This window comes from Ranitomeya variabilis, chromosome 3, assembly GCF_051348905.1.
Source record: "Ranitomeya variabilis isolate aRanVar5 chromosome 3, aRanVar5.hap1, whole genome shotgun sequence".
NCBI classification, from domain to species: domain Eukaryota; kingdom Metazoa; phylum Chordata; class Amphibia; order Anura; family Dendrobatidae; genus Ranitomeya; species Ranitomeya variabilis.
The window spans coordinates 730,620,517-730,641,563 of NC_135234.1; the positions used below are offsets into that span (position 1 = coordinate 730,620,517).

The 21,047-nt window shown below is 45.8% G+C and overlaps 1 protein-coding gene across 2 annotated transcripts in view; it reads right to left on the reverse strand.

Moving 5' to 3' along the window:
• Positions 1-5,101: 5,101 nt before the first annotated feature.
• LOC143817215 (piwi-like protein 1) overlaps positions 5,102-21,047 on the reverse strand; it is a 119,202-nt gene continuing 103,256 nt past the window's right edge. For both annotated transcript variants that reach the window (XM_077298427.1, XM_077298428.1), the window contains exons 16-21: positions 16,954-17,057; positions 16,426-16,496; positions 15,725-15,881; positions 6,866-6,991; positions 5,499-5,646; positions 5,102-5,421 (exon numbers count right to left, since the gene is read on the reverse strand). In XM_077298427.1, coding sequence (XP_077154542.1) covers positions 5,305-5,421; positions 5,499-5,646; positions 6,866-6,991; positions 15,725-15,881; positions 16,426-16,496; positions 16,954-17,057 — 723 coding nt within the window. In that variant the 3' untranslated portion in view covers positions 5,102-5,304. The remainder of the gene's footprint in view (positions 5,422-5,498; positions 5,647-6,865; positions 6,992-15,724; positions 15,882-16,425; positions 16,497-16,953; positions 17,058-21,047) is intronic.

The following is a 21,047-nucleotide window of genomic DNA, read 5'->3' on the forward strand; positions in this document are numbered from 1 at the left end:
ACCCCAACCAGTAGTATCCTACTTTTGGCGGGCTCCCGCAGAGAGGCAAGCTTAGGAAGCTGAGCAAGCACAGTGAGGTATGTGGTCAGGTGACCTAACTGTCCCAAACTTGGTTCTCCAAATTTTCTCAGGAGTTCAATGAAGGGCCGTGAAGCAGATTTGCATTCTACCAGCTGGAGCTGTGCTTCCTTGGTTGATGTCCTGTAGAGTCGGTCTGAAAACAGAGGCAGCCCCCTTTTATATTCCATACAGGTCATTCTGGGCATACTCCCACAGGATTGGAGGAAGGTGGGGAGAGGTAAATTGCTTATTGTTCAATTAGAACACATATTTGTCCTCTAAGTTGTGCAGACTAGAATACCGCAGAAGGCTGATGCAATACGTAATCAGTAAGCACTCCACGGTTAACAATACATCTGCCATAATTAAGAATAATTCACCCCCGCACCAGTGCTCAGATTGGCGCAGTGTCGTCACTCTCTCCTATGTCTTTCTCCTGGGTACTAGCTGCCGAGTCCTCTTATAAAGACCTCCTTGAGATCTGGTGGCAAACTCCATCCTTATTCCTTAAAGGGAATCTGTCACCTGAATTTGGCAAGACCTTTTTTTCGGTCTGACGGGCAGTGTTTTATTCACCCCTTCCTTTCCCGCTGGCTGCAATATTGCCTTGAAGTTGATTCGCTTTCCTCCGTAGAACACGCCTGCGCAAGGCAATCTTGCCTTGCGCAGCGCAGTAAGCTTTGCCCAACTGCGGGCAAAGCCGAAAAGCATTAGTACGCATTTACCGGCGCACTATGTCCCGGAACACAGCAAAATACTTCCGGGACATAGTGCGCCGGCGCATGCGCACTAATGCTTTTCGGCTTTGCCCGCAGCTGGGCAAAGCATACTGCGCGCGCGCAAAGCAAGATTGCCTTGCGAAGGTGTGTTCTACGGAGGAAAGCGAATCAACTTCAAGGCAATATTGCAGCCAGTGTGCGGCCAGCGGGAAAGGAAGGGGTGAATAAAACACCCGAAAACACCGCCCATCGGACCAAAAAAAGGTCCCGCCAAATTTAGGTGACAGGTTCCCTTTAAGGACCTGCCTCGGATGAAGATACATGCAGACAAGAAGAGAAGTTTGCTACCTCAGATTCACCCTGGAGATTGCTCTGGTTGTTTTCATGGAACATTTGCGCCTTTGTACAAGTTTGCCTCTCGGTACCTTGAGCCATTCAAGATTCTGAGGCAGGTCAACCCAGTAGCCCTTAAGCCTTACTTTTCTTTCCCCCTTTTGGAACCAAGATCTAGTTGTCCTGGACAACCCTTCCACTGCTGGTAGGGGCTGTAGGAAACATACGATCCTTTGTTAGTCTCCCGCTCAAAAGATTTGATTGGCCAGTTGTACTGTCTTCGGGAAAAGGTTACTGGTGTGAATCAAAGTAGTTAAGGTCTCCAGCCAGGAGACCATTGCTCTAGCAATCCATGCGGCGGCTAGGGAGGATAGAGAGCTGAGCCCGAAGCCGCAATGAACCAGATTTGCTGACAGTCCGTGGTATTTTTAATTGATGATCCATCGGGCAGGGATATTGGTAGGTATACCACAGGAGATTCTACCCGGTTAATCTGCCAAGTGGCAGAATGCACGGCTGCATCCAGCAGGTCATAGTGTCTTGCCATCGCCGCTCTCTTTTGACAGTGCAGAGTCAAAAATTAGGAACCCTCGCTCCACCATCCTCTTAACAGGGAAGTGGAGAGGTATCATCTGCCTTCTTGCATCCTCTGCTAAATAGTGGTGATGCAGAGGGGGGAGCTCAGACGCCAAAAAGGGGTGCTTCTGTACATCCACAGAGTTCAGGACTCCGGGTGGACAGGACAGGTTGTCTTGCATTAGGCCTGGATGCAGAAGAGGATACATGGAGGCGACACTCCGTGTGCTCGTCTGTTGATTGTGTGGGGAGATCGGTGCCCTTTAAAGGGCCCGCCGCCCTTAAAAATCATACCAGGCATGGCATCCCATGTAGAAGCTTCTGTCCAGTGAATCACTTATCCAGACTGAATGGCAAATGCTCTGTGAGAGAGTTTAGTCTCCTTATGAGGGACACTGCGTAGTCTAGAGCAGGACCGGAGTCCTCATCAATGTACAGAGATTGGTTGATGATATAAATAGGCGATGTTAAGTGTTACGGAACCACTCAGCACCCAGAATATGTTGTGCCTGTTATATGTATGTATAATAGGTTCCATGTGAGATGCATGTCCCTAATGCAACAGCCCACAGGCTGTGCCCCTAGGCAGAGGGGACAAATATATGCCCCTTCTGACCTCCCCCCACCTTTGTAATTCCCACAGTAAATATCTGCAGGCTCTGGCCACCTGCGGCTATTGTAATGTATGTCTGGCCTGCCGCTTTTCTATTGGCCTGCCCTCTATATCTGTGTGATATATTCTGTGTCCTGTGAGTAAAGTGTTGTCAGACTGGAAATACGTGGAGAAGCAGTGAGCTTTTATATGCGCCCATGTAACCAAGCAATTCTAACCAGCGTCCTTCATTCAGACTCCAGGCAAAGCAGAGTGGACCTCCTGAAACATGGTGTGGTACTGGAAGAGGTACTCCAGCACAGTAGACCCCGTTACACTGGTGGCAGACAGCGGGATGTGATACCCCTTCTACAGGAGGAAAGGAATGAATAGAAAACAACTACCAGAAGTTAAAGAGGACTACATTAAAAGAACTGGTGGAAGCCCGAGGGTTAATCGCCAGCAACAAAACAAAAGCGGATTTGATAGCAGCCATCATGGAACACGACAGTGCAGCGCCCCCCAATGTGAACGTGGTGGAGACTGAATTCCAGAGGGAGGTAAAGAACAGACTGGCGTTCTATGGCCCAAACCTTGCAGTAGAGATCATACGATAGGTGATGGCTGATGTGTGTACTGATCTGAAGTAAAAGATGGCCGAGCGAACCAGGATAGAGCTAGCCAAGATGGAGATGGCAGAGCGGACCAGAGTGGAGCTGGCCAAGATGGAGATTGCAGAGCGGAGAGAGGAGAGTCAGCAAGCAGGGGGAGCTCTGGTCTCCGACCAGGTATCTTCAACAGTAAGCCACAAAAAGATCCAGTATAATGCCTTCCGACAGTTGGGGGAGGCAGAGGAAGACATTGATGGCTTTCTGCAGGACTTTGAGCGGCAGTGTGCCCTTCATCAAGTGAAGCCGGAGGAACGGGTTCAGATTCTGGCCAGCAAGCTGACAGGCCGGGCAGCGGACACCTATCGCACGGTACCTGATAAGGACTGTATGGACTATGAGCGGATCAAAGAAGTGATCTTGGCCCGGTATGCACTGACACCAGAGGCATACCACCAAAAGTTCCAAGGACTTATAAAACGTGTAACCGATACCTACGCTGAATGGGCCTGTAAATTACGGCAGTCACTGCTAGTGGGTACAAGGGAGCCAAGCAACCACTAAGGAGGACGTCCTCCAGCTCTTCTTGTTAGAACGATTCTTTAATAGACTAACCCCCAAGACACAGGAATGGCTTTGGGACAGGCGGCCAACGACTCTTGAGGAAGCCGCTCGTCTGGCCGATGAACATCATGATGTCAGGAGGCCTCAGTTGTCCGGATCAAAGATGGTCACTAGGGGTCCGCCCATGGACCTGGAGGGCCCCAAACCACCGAAGATTGTAGGGGGACCAGCTGTCTTCTTTTTTGAAGCCGGCCAGAACGTTGCCTCAGGGAGGTGGGCCACAGGGAAACCTGAGACTGCCTGTGAGCATGTGAATATCCCGCTGCAGAGGCCCAACGCTGACAGGATCCCGGCATGGAGCCGCCGCAGATGACTGCAGGTTGGGTATTGCAGTGTGGACGGTGCAGGGATAGAGGGGTAAACTTTAATCCATCATCCCTTTGTTAGGGAGGTGGAGAGGAACCGTCCGCCTCCTTGTACCATCCGCTTTAACAGTGGTGGGACAGTGGGGGCTGCTCGGACGCCATAGAGGGGGGCCTCTGTACATCCACAGAGTTCAGTCCCCGGGTGGACAGGGCCAGTTGTCCGGCTATAGGCCTGGCTCCAGGAGAGGATACATGGAGGCGACACTCCATGTGGACTGCTGCTGGTGTGGGGAGATCGGGACCATGAAGGAACCGTCACCCCTGAAGTGAGTTCAGGCATGGCTTTCCACATCACAGAAGAGGGTACAGGGAGGTATACTCGCCTGTTGATGATTCGGGGGAGATCGGAACCTTGAAAGGATCCGTCGCCCCCTTCACTTCCATTACTTAAAAAATAAAAATTTACAGAAAAGTAAAAAATAAAATAAAAATGTTAGGGTCTGAACCAGACCCATGTGCCTCCTACAGACACAAAGCAAGAACTGGTTAGCTGAGAGCCAGCAGGAGGGTGTATACTGCAGGGGAGGAGCAAACTTTCTTTGTATCACTTAGGCTATGTTCACACGATGCGGTTTTGGCTGCGGATCCGCAGCGGATTTGCAGCTGTGGATCCGCAGCCGTTTTCCATGCAGGGTACAGTACAATGTTACCCTATGGAAAACGAAATCCGCTGTTCCCACGTTCCTTTTTTCAGCTGGAAAATCCGCGCGGATTTTCTGCGGAAAAAAAGAAGTACCATGTCAATTCTTGCTGCGGATTCTGCAGCGGGTTTCCACCAGCACCAATAGGAAAGTGCAGTTGGAAACCCGCAGTGGAATCCGCAGTAGAAAAAGGACAAAAAACCGCAGTGAAAATCACCGCTGATTTGCTCTGCGGATTTTCCAAATCAGGACCTGAAAAATCCGCAGCAAAAAAAGGAACGTGTGAACAAGCCCTTAGTGTCAGCCTCCTACTGGCAGCAGCATACACCCACGGTCTGTATCCCCCAATGAGGCGAAGGAGAAAGTCTGATTTTGAATGGATGCCTAGAAATATTGGTTCAGCTCTAAAGAAGCCACTTTGCTCTTATAAAAAGGCAAGTATTGTGCACCCTGGCTCTTCCGATACCGAAGGATGGATGATTTCTGTTTGGCTGAAAGATGGAAGATTTTATTGGAACAACCTAGCTCCTCTGCAAAATTATCAGAAAAATCTCAAGTCTAATAAACATCGGATGACTGAGAAGCCAGAACATAACTATTTTATTAAACCTTTTGTCAACATTAACCAATATAATTTCCAATTAATAAAATAAAAGTAAAGAAAATAAATATATACGACAGCTACAATTTGGTGGCTGCCACTTTTGGCTTTTCCAACTCTGCCAATTTTCTCAAAAACTTAAATGCAAACCAGACACTTGAACAATCCTCAGCCCTGCACAATTTCTACAGGTAGTACAGGAGACTGGACAGAGAATTGTGTGGTTCTCTGTGGATGCTTTGCCCGACCAGGAAGGCGAGCTTGTGAGCATACTGACACGGTGCTGGAACTCTGATGACACCCTAAGAGGGAAAAAACAACAGTGAACAGGCAGGACTCTTGAAGTCCCCTCTCCAGTAATCTCCCAGTAACTACGTACAGGCCAGTTATAGTACTGGTGGCAGAGCTTGTAGGTCAGGCGCTGCATGTGGTCGGGCTTCAGGCCTCCGGTGTCGTACACAACGTTGTAATGTGTGGGGGAGACGGTCCCTTGTCTCACAGACTGGCTGATGATGAAGAAGTCATACCTGGGTGGAAGCAGACGACACGGGCGTTAATGGTTTATAGACGATGGTGTCAGCCATCGCTAATCTATCGAGAGCAACCTGGCAACTATAAAACCCAAGACAAACAATAAATACCTGCTGTAAGTAAAAGACATAGTGGATATAGAGAACATCGGGTGCTTCGTCAACACCATCCCGAACTTGGGCACACCTCGACGTTGGTGGGATTGCTTTCACTTTTCTTTTATAAAATCAGTGTTTATTAAATACCCAGTGTTATCCATATGCACGATTGCTTCTACTTACAGCAAGATATTTTCTGTCTTTGTTCTGTATTGATGGCCCGTGTGAACATGCTCCTAGTTTCCATACATACTGACTTGTACTCCATTTCTTTCAGTTTAACCTGACAACTATGGGGACTCAGGAAAGTCCGTGAACAATGGATTTGGTTAAGCTTTTTGCAGTTGCCCTAAAGTCCATGCCTCCTCTGAGCGAGTTCTGTTCCGGAGACTTTACAGAAGAAGTTTGGATTCATTGCTGAGAGCATTGGTCAGATCATTGCTGGCCACTTTATTAAAGGGGATGTCCACTAAATGTTATATTAAGATTGGGCCCAAAGGTGTCTTAAAAGTCAAAAAGATACAAGAGCCCCACCACTTCTTTGTGATGCTACCTGTGTCCCCCCATCCCTGAGAGTCTCAGAACTTCTTCCAGCAGGGAACACAAAGTGACCGCTGCAGCCAGTTAGTGATGACTGATGACCTTCAGCGATCACATTCTGTCTCAGCAGGAAGAGGATTGATCTGTATCACAGAGGAATGTCAGGGGTCCGGTAGGGGGCTTTTTTTCATTTAAGACCCCCCCATTGGTCAATTTTTTTTTACATGTAATAGACAACCCCTTTAAGATACTGAGCACACTATGTTTGAGCCGCCCGACCATGGAGGCCATAGGAACAGAGACCTATGGAGATATTTAAAACGTCGGGGGGTTTACAGTAAAATACCTCCTAGTGTCCACTTTCCCTTGATCTGGATTAAAGATGGTTGTCTGAAATTAGAAACCAGCGCTTCTCTATGTATGTGGCAGTGTCTGGTATTGCAGCTCATCCTCGTTTACTTGACTGCCGGACAACTCCCAGAGTGGGGTCTGGAATAAGGTGGGGGTCTCCCAGGAGTCACGCTTCAGACATTACTAGTCCTCCCTCCATACTTATTCTGGGCACATGTGTACTAACCATTCAGGTCTGGTGACTTCACTATCAACGATTGTACCCGGTGGTGGATTCTGGAGCCGGCCGCCCATATTGGCAAAGAATCTGGCATTTATTCTTTTCTTCACCACCACCACGGTTAGTCTTGGGCTAAAAAAAACCAAAGAAAAACAAAAAATTTTTCTCTTGTGATTGATGAGCAGTATATACAAAACCACAGCAGAAGTGAGCAGAGCGGCTCCCATTAACTTGCCAATGTGATAATGGACGTCCTCTTAAAGCTGATCTATTGGGAGTGATGGCAACTTCAAGCCGGCTTCTTAAAGAGGATGTTGGGGGGGGGAGGGGGGAGTGGACCAAATGGTAAAAAAAACAAAAACAACAAAAAACAACACAACAAAAGACACGGAATTCCATCATTGGATTTTGTTTTGTTGCCCTTCAACATAATTCTTCAGGTCAGTGCAATTATGGTGATAGCAAACTTGTAAGGTTTTATATGTATACTTTAGTGGTTAAAAACTAGGGATTTTTGTGTACTCACCGTAAAATCCTTTTCTCCGAGCCACTCATTGGGGGACACAGACCATGGGTGTATGCTGCTGCCACTAGGAGGCTGACACCAAGTTAATACAAAGAAAGTTAGCTCCTCGCCTGCAGTATACACCCTCGTGCTGGCTCCCAGAGAACCAGTTCAGTGCAAAAGCAGTAGGAGAACATTAATAACACATAAGAGTACAACAACATGTCAAACAAAGGAACAAGCACAAGCCATTAGGCTAACATGTTGGGTGCTGTGTCCCCCAATGAGTGGCTCAGAGAAAAGGATTTTATGGCAAGTACACAAAAATCCCTGTTTCTCCTTCATCTAATTGGGGATACAGGACCATGGAACGTCCCAAAGCAGTCACTGGGTGGGAAACAACAACCGAAAACATCAGGCTTCACGTAACAACTGTCTAGATGTGAGACAGCCACTTTTTCTGACTAGCCCCGCATAGTAGTAATAATCTTTATTTATATAGCGCCAACATATTCTGCAGTGCAGCGCTTTACAGGTTAACAGTTTCAAACACAACAGTCATAAGTAACAACATTAACAATACAATAATTAAAGCAAATTAGCCAAAGTTTGAGTATGACCATTACACGGTGTTCCAAATTTTTATGCAAATTGGATTTAAGTGCCATAAAGATTTAATTGTTTTGTTTTCCAAATAAACTCGTGGATGGTATTGTGTCTCAGGGCTCAATGGATCACTGAAATCAATCTTAAACACATGTGACAATTAGTTTTCCAGGTGATTCAAATTAAAGGAAAACTACTTAAAAATGATGTTCCACATTATTATGCAGGTCACAGTTTTCAAGTAACATGGGAAAAAAAAGGATCCCTCTGCTGCTGAAAAGCATCAAATAGTGCAATGCCTTGGTGAAGGGATGAAAACATTAGAAATTTCCCGAAAACTTAAGCGTGATCATCGTACTGTTAGGAGATTTGTGGCTGTATCTGAGCACAAATGTGTTTGTGCAGATAAAGGCATAATGAGGAAGATTTCTGCCAGGCAAGTTCATCAGATTAAGAGAGCAGCTGCTAAAAAGCCATTACAAAGCAGCAAACAGATATTTGAAGCTGCTGGTGCCTCTGGAGTCCCTCGAACCTCAAGGTGTAGGCTCCATCAAAGGCTTGCTATGGTGCATAAACCTACTATTCGGCCACCCTTAAACAGTGTTCACAAGCAGAAATGGTTGTATTGGGCCCACACATATATGAAGACTAATTTCCAAACAGTCTTGTTTACTGATGAGTGTCGAGCAACCCTGGATGGTCCAGATGGATGGAGTAGTGGATGGTTGGTGGATGGCCACCATGTCCCAACAAGGCTGCGACGTCAGCAAGAGGTGGAGGAGTCATGTTTTGGGCCGGAATCATGGAGAAACAGCTGGTGGGGCCCTTTAAGGTTCCTGAAGGTGTGAAAATTACCTCTGCAAAGTATATAGAGTTTCTGACTGACAACTTTCCTCCATGGTATAAAAAGCAGAAATGTGCCTTCAGGAGCAAAATCATCTTCATGCAAGACAATGCACCGTCTCATGCTGCAAAGAATCCCTCTGAGTCATTGGCTGCTATGGGCATAAAAGGAGGTAAACTCATGGTGTGGCCACCATCTTCCCCTGACCTCAACCCTATAGAGAACCTGTGGAGTATCATAAAGCAAAAGATCTATGAGGGTGGGAGGCAGTTCACATCAAAACAGCAGCTCTGGGATTCTATTCTGACTTCATGCAAAGAAATACAAGCAAAAACTCTCCAAAAACTAACAAGTTCAATGGATGCAAGAATTGTGAAGGTGATATCAAAGAAAGGTTCCTATGTTAACATGTAATTTGGCCTATTAGGATGTTTTGGTGTTAAATAGCTTTTTTGTTCAGTGACTGAGACCTCCTAGTGCTGCAAATTCCACAAATGAGCATTTTCAGTTCTTTAAAACATATCAAATGTTTAGAAATTCTACTGTGCCTAATAATTTGGAACAGTGCATTTTGAGTTTTTATTCATTTTGGAGATTATAATGTTATCATTGGGAGGTTTCTTCAATAAAATTCGATGTATACTCCAACGGGTGATGACTTATTAGACTGACTGTCATTTGCACCAACCATTTAGGAAAATCCGATAAAAATGTAATTTGCATAATAATTTGGAACATAGTGTATAGTGCTTCGAGAAAGTATGTAGGCTGGACCAAGTTGCGGCTTTACAGACCTGCTCCACCAATGCCGAATGGCCCAGGAAGCACCCACTGACCGAGTGGAGTGTGCTCTGATCCCCGTTGGGATAGGCTTACCTCTGATGCTGTAGGACTCCTGAATGGTGGAACAAATCCATCTAGCCATCATGGCCTTCGAAACGGCTAGACTCTTAGGAAGCACGAACAAGAAATCCGACCTTTGAAAGGACACCATCCTCGAGACGTACCTTCTCAGAGCTCTGACTACATCCAGAGTATAGAAAGCCTTTTCCTCCATGTGGACTGGAGTCTGACAAAATGAAGGAAGAACAGCATCCTCATCAAGTTGAAAGGATGAGACAACCTTTGGCAAAAAGGATGGGGACGGCCTGAGGACAACCTTGTCCAGATGGAAAGTAAGGAAAGGCGCCCGACTGGACAGAGCAGCCAGCTCTGAAACCCGCCTTACTGATGTGATTGCAACAAGAAAAACAACTTCCAGGATGGCAAGGTGAGCAAAATGTCCTGAAGCGGTTCAAAGGGAGCTTCCTGTAAGACTCCCAGGACCAAGTTAAGGTCCCAAGGGTCTAAAGGCCTGTGATAGGGGGAAAGCACATGTGTAACCCACTGAATGAACATCTTCACCTGAGGTATTGCTGCAATCCTTCGTTGGAATAAGACCGATAAGGCGGATATCTGGCCCTTGAGCGATTCGAGCGCCAGGCCCGAGTCCAGGCTGGTATGTAGGAGCTCCAAAATGGTGGGAATAGAGAAGACAAGGGGGAAGACGTCCACGAGCCTTGCACCAAGCAAAACATGTCTTCCAGGTACGGTGATAAATGTGTACTGACGCAGGCTTACAAGCACTGATCATTGTGGACGCGACCCGTTGTGAAAAACCGGCTTGGGACAGAATCCAGAATTCAACGGCCAAGTCGTTAAACACAGGGCCGCCGTGTTCTGGTGGTAAATCAGTCCCTGGGAGAGCAGATCTGAACGAACCGACAGTTGCCAGGGTACATCGGCGACGAGGCACACCAACTCTGCGAACCAAAACCGGCATGGCCAATCCGAAGCGACCAGGATCACCGGAACCACTTCCGCTTTGATCTTCCTGATGACTCTCGGAAGAAGCGGCAGCGGGGGGAAAATGTACGCAAAACGGAACTGGCACCACAAAAAAACCAGAGCATCCGCTCTTATGGCTCTTGGAACTCAAGACCGAGCTAAAAACCTGGAGACTTTGACGTTCAGTCTGGATGCCATCAGATCCACATCCGGGGTCCCCCAACAAAGACAGATCTGTTGGAAAACATCTGGATGAAGTTCCCACTCCCCCGTGGCGAGACCCTGGCAGCTGAGGAAGACTGCCGCCCAGTTTTCCAAGCCTGGTATGTGCACTGCTGAGAATGAGTTACTACGCACATGGCCGCCCTGCTGCAGGTATCCCCTTGATGGTTGATGTATGCCACAGCCATGGCGTTGTCCGATCGAATTTGGATTGGGTGACCAGCTAGGAGATAATGAAACTGCATTAGAGCTAGCCATATCGCTCGGATTTCCAAGACATTGATTGGCAGTTTTGATTCCTGAGATAACCAGCGGCCCTGAGCGGCGTGGTGACAAAAAACTGCTCCCCAGCCCAGAAGACTGGCATCGGTAGTCACCACTAGCCACTGGACCGGCAAAAAGGACTTTCCCTGGTTGAGGGAAGAACTCAATGTCCACCATCTGAGAGTTTGCCTGACCCGTGGGGATAGGCGGCATCGGCAGTCGAGGGAGAAAGGGTTCCTGTCCCAAGCTGCAAGAAGAGCATGCTGTAGGGGCCGGAGGTGCATCTGTGCGAAAGGAACCGCTTCCATTGCTGCCACCATTTTCTCCAGTACCCTCATCGCAAAGGGGATGGAATGAGGGGATAACTGAGAAAGTGCGGGGGCTCCTTGCTGAAGGGCAAGGACCTTGTCTTGAGGGAGAATCACCAACCCTCGCGAGGTGTCCAGAATCATGCCTAAAAAGGGGATATCTGCTGAGCTGGAACGGGGGAAGACTTGGCTAAGTTTATCAGCCAACCTAGACGAGAAAGAGTATCTCAAGTGATACGAACGGACTCCGTGCAGTCGTGGAAAAAGATGGACCCTTGACCAGGAGTTCGTCCAGACAGGGCAGGACGACCACGCCCCGAGAGTGCAGAATGGACATGACAGTCGCCCTGTGAAAACCCTGGGAGTAGTAGCGAGGCCGAAGGGCAAGGCTGTGAATTGAAAATGCTATTCGCGAATGGTGAAACGCAGGAACTTTTGGGGGTGGGGGAATCGGGATATCCAGGTAAGCATCTCGAATAATTGATGGATGCTGGAAACTCCCCTTTTTCCATTGAGGTTATGACCGAACGCAGAGACTCCATGCAGAAATGACGGACCTTGACAAGCTTGTTTAGAAGTTTGAGGTCTAGTATGGGTCTCACTTTTCTGTCCATTTTTGGGACAATGAATAGGTTGGAGTAGAATCCCTCAAACCTTTTGTTTTCCGTCACCGGAACAATGACGCCATTGTGGCGCAAAGAGTCTATGGCTCGGGAAAGAGTCTTTGCCCTTGATGCTGGAAGTCGGGAAGGAAAGAAACGAGTCAGGAGACGCAGAGAAAAATCGATTTTGTATCCGGAACACACCAGGTCTCTGACCCATTCGTCGTGAACGACAGAGCCAGACCTGGTGAAACAGAAGTAGGTGACCGCTTACCCTGCTGGTGTCGACTGGATAACCCCATGAGTCATTGAGAGGAAAAGCTGTGGGACCTAGATCCCTTAGATCCAGACTGTTTGGTCTGGCCCTTCCATTGCTGATTGGACCTAAAGGATGCCTGGGGGTCCTCTGTTCGTGCGAGGAGAGCATCCTGATCCTGAAGAGGTAGTGGGATTGGACCAATCCGGATTGGCAAGAAAGGATCGGAAACGGATTTGTTGTTGACGCCGAAAAGGACAACTAAGCCTCTGCTGGGGAAGAAATTTGCTCTTTCCTCCCGTACCATCCGAGATAAGCTGATCCAGCTTCTCTCCAAACAAAGCCCACACTGGTAAGGAAGAGATGCCAGACTTTTTTGACGCAGAATCCGCCTTCCATTCTGAGCCATAAAGATCTTCTGATCGTGATGGCATTTGCCGCCGATAGAGTCGCACAGTTGGCCACATCTAAAGAAGCGTGTACCAGGTAATCTCCTGCCTGACATATATGGCTAGCCAGCTGCGCTGCTTCCGGAGGAAGATTACTGCTCTGAATAGAATTAACCAAGGTCTCCGACCATGATACTATTGCTTTAGCTACCCACACGGCAGCGAAGGAAGGATATAGAGCCGCACCTGAGAACCTCGAAGACAGATCGAGCCAAATTTTCTGGCAGTCTGTGGGATTTTTAATAGATGATCCGTCCGGCAGGGATAGAAGGGTTTTGGATGCCAGGTAAGAGACTGGCGGGTCTACTGCAGGGGACTCGGCCCAATCCTTTCTGAGATCTGCTGAGAAAGGGTACTTCGCCTTGAGCGGTTTTTGTCTTGTAAAGCACTTATCCGGTCGCTCCCTGTGTCGATTAACTATATCCCGAAACTCCGGGTGAATGGCTAATGTTTTATGAGGACGCTTAGCTTTTTTGAAGCACACAGCGTGATCCGGCACAGAGCTGGAGTCTTCATCAACCTCCAGATTTTGGTTGACGGTCTCAGAGAATCAACAGTCCTCTGAAAGTCTGGCGAAACGGGATCTAAGGAGACGTCCGATTCATACTCAGAATAGAGTTCACTACCAACGTCTGTTGAGGGAGAACGAGAAATGGAGCTCAGAGATGCCATGGCACGTGAGTCGTACTGCGGATCAATTTAGTAGACGCTTGTACATTTCTAGATTTTGTGCTGCCCCCGCTATCCCGAGAAAAAAAAAAATCCTCCTCCAAGATGGCGCCATCTGTGCACGTGCAGTGGCAGCTATCGGATCTCCTCTATAGACACAAATAGATGCTACTGCGCAGGTGCCATTTTAAAATGGATTTTTTTTTTGAGGGATCAGTGATCTGTCAGCAGTCTGCATTATGAATACCTAATCAGACCACCAGATGAAGCCCCCACAGACCGCCCCTGGGCACGAGCAGATCATTCACTCAAAACTGAAAATGAAGATTCCACAACAACCACAAGACGGATTCCATCACCAGTTATCACTGTAATCAGTATAACGGCGCCGACCTGACACTGTCTGTAGTCACTGAGCACAATCCTGCTGACAGCGGCACTTTAAACCCCTTCCTGGGTCCCTGTAAGGACACAAGGAACGGTCTTTTCCTCCAGGCCTCTGTAACAGACAGATATCTTCTAAAAAATACCAGAACGAGGGTGCCACCCTAGATCGAGAAAATAATTTTTCATATAGAACTACCAAATACGGCTACATAGCGTGGAGTATGATAGTAGTAGTGGTGATGATAATAATAATAATAATAATAATAATACTAGTAGTACCGCTATGTAGTGTGATAATTCCTGTTAAGGGAGCAAGACTAATAGTGAAGGACAATCGGGAAAATTAGCCAAAGAAAAAACAGAAAGAAAGAAACCAGAGTAGTTAATATAAAATCATGACAATTTTATTAAGTAATAATACATCAGATTTATAACATGAATAGAGCAAATGCAATAGAAAGTAATATTTAAAATGTATAAATGGTGCACCTAACCAGGATTAGAAATTCTATATTTAGTAGTTGCCACATATAAAGTGCAAAAGACGTGGTAAAAAAATAGTAAAACAAATATAAATGCATAAAAAAAAGTGATAACCACTAATGGGCACCGCTGAGACAGTGATCTCATGCGGAAAATGCTAGTGTACAAACAGTGTGCAAGCCAAAGTGCATATGCAAGAGAGTTGAAATAGTAATTAGGCTAGACTGCACAAAAATACCACTAGGTGTTGCTGTTGATAACAGCAAGTGTTGGCACATGGGAAAAGAGACTGATAGTAATAAGAAAACATAATGCGGTCATGATAGACATGTACTTACTATGCTTTTAAGATTCCGGTTTCCTGGATGGCGCCTGACGAAGGCAGCGTGCCGAAACGCGCGTTGGGGAGGGCGCCATCCAGGAAACCGGGATCTTAAGAGCATAGTAAGTACATGTCTATCATGACCGCATTATGTTTTCTTATTACTATCAGTCTCTTTTCCCATGTGCCAACACTTGCTGTTATCAACAGCAACACCTAGTGGTATTTTTGTACAGTCTAGCCTAACTACTATTTCAACTCTCTTATATGCACTTTGGCTTGCACACTGTTTGTACACTAGCATTTTCCGCATGAGATCGCTGTCTCAGCGGTGCCCATTAGTGGTTATCACTTTTTTTATGCATTTATATTTTTTTTTACTATTTTTTACCACGTCTTTTGCACTTTATATGTGACAACTACTAAATATAGAGTTTCTACTCCTGGTTAGGTGCGCCCTTTATACATTTTAAATATTATTTTCTATTGCCTTTGCTCCATTCATGTTATAAATCTGATGTATTATTACTTAATATAAAATCATGAAAATTTTATTAACTACTCTGGACTTTTTGATTGGGTTTTTTTTCTCTGTTTTTTCTTTAGATATCTTCTAACTATACATCTTTTAACATCTGGAGTTTGAAGTTTCTCTTCCTTCTCATTATTTAGACTATAGAAGGATGATGGAACAACGCTCTCCTTTCTTTTTAAAAAAAGTCATAAAAATGTTTTCACCATTTAAGTAAAAACAGTAGAGAAGTTTGGTGCCGCTGTAATCGTCCGGAGAATCTTATTGTCAGGTCATTTCACTGCACATGGTACGTTGTAAAAACAAACAAACAAAAAAAAAAAGAAAACTAAAACTATGGCAGAATTTTTTTTCCCCACCATTTTCCCCCCACTAGGAATTATTTTCCCGATTTATCAGTACATTTTATGGTAAAATGAATGGCGTCATTCAACACTACAACTCATCCCGCAATGAACAAGTCCTCGTACGGATATATTGATGGAGAAATTAAAAAAAGGGTTTTGTTTTGTTTTTTTAATAGTAAAAGTACAAAAATTAAAATTGTGTCAGGAAACATAAGGGGTTTGGGGCCACCTCTGCACCGCACCTGTAATTCTGTTGAGCAGACTTGATGCAATCAATGAACTGTGGGATCTCGTAGTTCACTAAGGTCTTGAGCTGCCCGTCGCCTACTCCGTCTCTGTAGATGATGATGCGCTGCGGCAGCTTTCCTTCGTTAGTCTTGGTCCATGCGTGCAGCGCCGCTAGAGAAAGAGAAAGAAAGGACATAAAGAAAAGACAGAAAAAAGTCATAATGGCATCGTGATACTCCAGTAAATAAGGCCGCCCATAGGCGCACTGAAATTCTTCTATAGGCCACAAACATCAGATCGGTGGGGATCAGATACCCCTGCATCAGATGTGTGCAGCGCCGTACACCGTGTAGTGGCCTCTCTCAGTACTGCAGCTCCGATCACGTTTCATTCAGCTGCAGTACCAAGAATGGCCACTAAATGTTGTACGGATACAGCTGCGAACAGAACCTGCACCAGTCTATGAGACACAAATCTCAGCACAGTTACCTGGTGTCTGCTATAAACAAAGGGGAGATTTGTCCCCCACTATTTTATCAGCCATGGCACTTCTCAGAGAAGCTGGTGCAGCAGGCACATTTACTAAAACATGGCAGAAATTGTAGCACAAATCTACGCCGAGGTCTCCTACACCAGACTCCCCTTCTGTACAGTGAAAATCCATCCAGATGTTTGTTCTGCACATTTGGTACTTTTTTTTTTTTTTTTTTTTTACCTTGCATACAAACTTTCAGGCCATCGACAATCTCTTGTCTCTGATCCTGGACGACGCATCGGGAAAACCAGCTAAAATAGAAAGGTCAGAGGTTACTTAGGGCTCATTCAGAATAAGGCTGCCATCTCATAGGCTGCTATGGGCCTACAAGACATCAGGGGCACAATGGCATCAGTGCCGGCCCACTCTGGGGTGCGGGGCTGAGGGGTGCGGAGGCTGTAGACCGTGGGGGCATTTAGTTTATTTTGGGGGCTGTGGTACAATGGTGGCTGTATCTGGAGGGGCAATCCGTTTATTCTGGGGGCTGCGGTACAATGGTGGCTGTATCCGGAGGGGCATTTAGTTTATTTTGGGGGCTGCGGTACAATGGTGGCTGTATCCGGAGGGGCAATTAGTTTATCCTGGGGCTGCGGTACAATGGGGGCTGTATCTGGAGGGGGCGCTCAAGGTCCTTGCTTCAGTTCTCTGCATTAGTCGGAGTGAAGAGCCAGCAATGTATGAGGAACCCAGATGTGGCAGATACATTACCGAGTCATTTGTTTGTTGGTGCTCGCGACAAAGCCAGCAATAGATCTCCTCCCCTGCAGGGTGTCGTGGTAGCAGTCAATCCCAATAATTATTGCTTTATCCAGCTGAGAAAAAAAAACAAAACAAAACACATTCATATATATATCCCGCGTTGCTGATTGGTCAGCGACGGGCACAGTCCGGCAGCGAATTTGCCCCTCCATACTCCCCTCCAGTCAGCGCTCACACAGGGTTAATGGCTGCATTACACCGCGTTATGCCGCTGTGTTACGCAGTCCATTAACACTGCTATTAACCCTGTGTGCCTATGCAGCATCAATAGTAAAAAGATCTAATGATGATGACGTAGCGGTCACAATGCATTCTTGGGACCGGAGCGTCGTGAGAAGCATCGCTAAACGCCTGGCCTGGATCCGGGGGCCGCCGGAAGGCGAGTATATAACTATTTTTTATTTTATTTTAATTCTTTTTTTAACAGGGATATGGTGCCCACATTGCTATATACTACTTGGGCTGTGTTATATGCTATTTGGCTTGGCTGTGGTATATTTCTCTGCTGTATTTGTGCATCATGAATCGTGGTATGTGTTAAAGAGGAGGGCCCACTGAGACTGTCGCCCGGGGCTCTCAAAAACCTGGAGCCAGCCCTGGCTTCACTGACTTATCACGCCCGGCCGGGAATTGGCGCGGAATTTGTACCACGCTTCGCTAATTGGTCGCGCCTAGCCGGCCGAATCCTGTGTATAAATTACATTATTCTGAAAACTTCATAAATAAACTACATACATATTCTAGAATACCAGATGCGTTAGAATCGGGCCACCATCTAGTGTGTGTCTATATCTATCTACGTATCTATCTTGATATCTAGAGAGAGATATATATATATATATATATATATATATATATATATACACACACACACATATGAGCAGTGGACTATGTATAGACCTATTGTGTCATTGGCAATAATGTAACATTATTTAATGTAACTGTCTTGAAAAGCTGCAGGTCGCACCCAGGTGTTAATATGTATTTTCCTGAGACAAGTAGACTTCTGTCTCTAGCCTCACCAGGGGGTCCTGCTGGAAGCCAAGAAGAAAGGCAACATTTGACATCTCCTAGCTCTTGAAAGAGAGATGTTAATTACGGCCTGATAGTATCTCTGTGACAGCTGTTACACAAAGGATCTCAAGAGAAAATAATATATTGATTGGTCCACGGCCGCGCCCTCCCAATCAAAATACAAGCAATTATGATATTAACCTGAGGGGCTGGTCTAGAAACCTGACCTCCAGACCAAAGCTATAAATTAGACCTGTATACCTAAAAAACGTGTTCACATGTGAGGGTAGCCTGAGACGCTCATGTGTTCCACCAACTCCATTCACCCCCCCTCAGGGAGCAGAAAACAAACAGATGATTTCTGTAAGTTTTCTCCTGTTTATTTTTATACTGTTTTGAATAAGTTGTATGTCTTTATTATCATGTTTTTATACGTTTTCTTACTGTAAACACTGAATCTTTTTTGTATTAAAGTATAAAACTTTAACAAGTTGAACCTTGAATGTTCTAAAATAATCCATAGCCTAAGGTGTGTGAGCCTTATGAGTGGTAGACATTATTAGTATTAATATTTCCGAGACTCATCGCCCGTGTGTTCGATAAGTGGTGGCAGCGTGTATGAGCGGGTGTGTGGCCTGGGCCGGTGTGTGATTTATGCTCCCATTAGAGCATAGGACAGAGGTTGAATGCTGGACCGAGAGTGGGGAGATAGATTAACCCTTGCAGGCACAGCCCAAGTCACGTGCTAAGAGCGGGCACGTGACGAATTAGTTACACTGTGAAGGGTTAAACTAAGAAAAATTAAAAGCAGGCTTCATTTTGTGCTTTTCGACTCCATTTTGCTCTTTTGAGATAAATTCTGTTACTAGGCTAAAGTTCATTGTTGTTATGAGACCTTGACAATTTGAAAATCACTGACTCAACCATGAAGGGTCACTCCAGATCCTCCCTCAACAGCTTGGCACCCAAACGTGGGGTACCCAAACGTGGGGTCCCCAAACAGGGACGCCTCTGCCCCCCGGAGGACAAGAAGACAAAGGACCCTCGGACCAGACACAGGCACTGGAAAAATGGGACTGATCATCCCCCACAACAACCACTGTAAGTTGGCAGTTATACTGTTCAGACTGACCATCTGGTGTGGTTTTCCTGTGTTTGTTGCTGCAAAGAGGATCTGAGGTTGTCCCCGATGGTGGGGTGATTCTTGGGTGGAATCATATAGAGGTGTAGTTCCGTTGGGGGCCCAGTGTTCAAATCGTACCTCATAAGGGACGGACACTCCGGATTGACCAGTGATTGTAACTCTGTTTTTAGTCAAAATATCCTGAAATCTTGATCACTGTTAGAATCAGGCGTGGTGAGGTGATGGAAGATTGGGTAGGATACGTAACTCAGGAATATATACACTGCGTGCAGAATTATTAGGCAAGTTATTTTTTGGATCACATGATCCTTTTTATACATGTCCTACTCCAAGCTGTTCAGGCTTGAGAGCCAACTACAAATTAAGTAAGTCAGGTGATGTGCATCTCTGTAATGAGGAGGGGTGTTGTCTAATGACATCAAAACCCTATATAAGGTGTGCTTAATTATTAGGCAACTTCCTTTCCTTTGGCAAAATGGTTTAGAAGAGAGATTTGACGGGCTCTGAAAAGTCCAAAATTGTGAGATGTCTTGCAGAGGTATGCAGCTGTCTTGAAATTGCTAAACTTTTGAAGCGTGATCACCGAACAATCAAGCGTTTCATGGCAAATAGCCAACAGGGTCGCAAGAAGCGTGTCGGGCAAAAAAGGCACAAAATAACTGCCCATGAATTGAGGAAAATCAAGCTTGAAGCTGCCAAGATGCCATTTGCCAACAGTTTTGCCATATTTCAGAGCTGCAACGTTACTGGAGTAACAAAAAGTACAAGGTGTGCCATACTCCGGGACATGGCCAAGGTACGGAAGGCTGGAAAAACGACCACCTTTGAACAAGAAACAAGATAAAATGTCAAGACTGGGCCAAGAAATAACTTAAGACCGACTTTTCAAAGGTTTTATGGACTGATGAAATGAGAGTGACTCTTGATGGGCCAGAGGCTGGATCAGTAAAGGGCAGAGAGCTCCACTCCGACTCAGACGCCAGCAAGGTGGAGGTGGGGTACTGGTATGGGCTGGTATCAAAGATTAACTTGTGGGACCTTTTCGGGTTGAGGATGGAGTGAAGCTCAACTCCCAGACCTACTGCCAGTTTCTGGAAGACAACTTCTTCAAGCAGTGGTACAGGAAGAAGTCGGTATCGTTCAAGAAAAACATGATTTTCATGCAGGACAATGCTCCATCAGATGCCTCCAACTACTCCACAGCGTGGCTGGCCAGTAAAGGTCTCAAAGAAGAAAAAAATAATGACATGGCCCCCTTGTTCACCTGATCTGAACCCCATAGAGAACCTGTGGTCCCTCATAAAATGTGAGATCTACAGGGAGGGAAAACAGAACAGTGTCAGGGAGGCTGCTGCACGCAATGTTGATCGTAAACAGATCAAGCAACTGACAACCTATGGATGGAAGGCTGTTAGTGTCATCATAAAGAAAGGTGGCTATATTGGTCACTCATCTTTGGAGGTTTTGTTTTTGCATGTTAGAAATGTTTATTTCTAAATTTTGTGCAGTGATATTGTTTTTTCTGGTGAAAATAAACAAGTGAGATGGGGATATATTTGGTTTTTATTAAGTTGCCTAATAATTCTGCACAGTAATAGTTATCTGCACAAACAGATATCCTCCTAAGATAGCTAAAACTAAAAAAGCCCCACTCCAACTTCCAAAAATATTAAGCTTTGATATTTACGAGACTTTTGGGCTGATTGAGAACATAGTTGTTGATCAATAATAAAAATAATCCTCTAAAACACAACTTGCCTAATAATTCTAAATTCAATATTTATATATACACACACACATATACACACACTAGCTGAAGAGCCTGGCGTTGCCTGGGCATAGTAAATATCTGTGGTTAGTTATAGCACCTCACTTCTCTTATTTT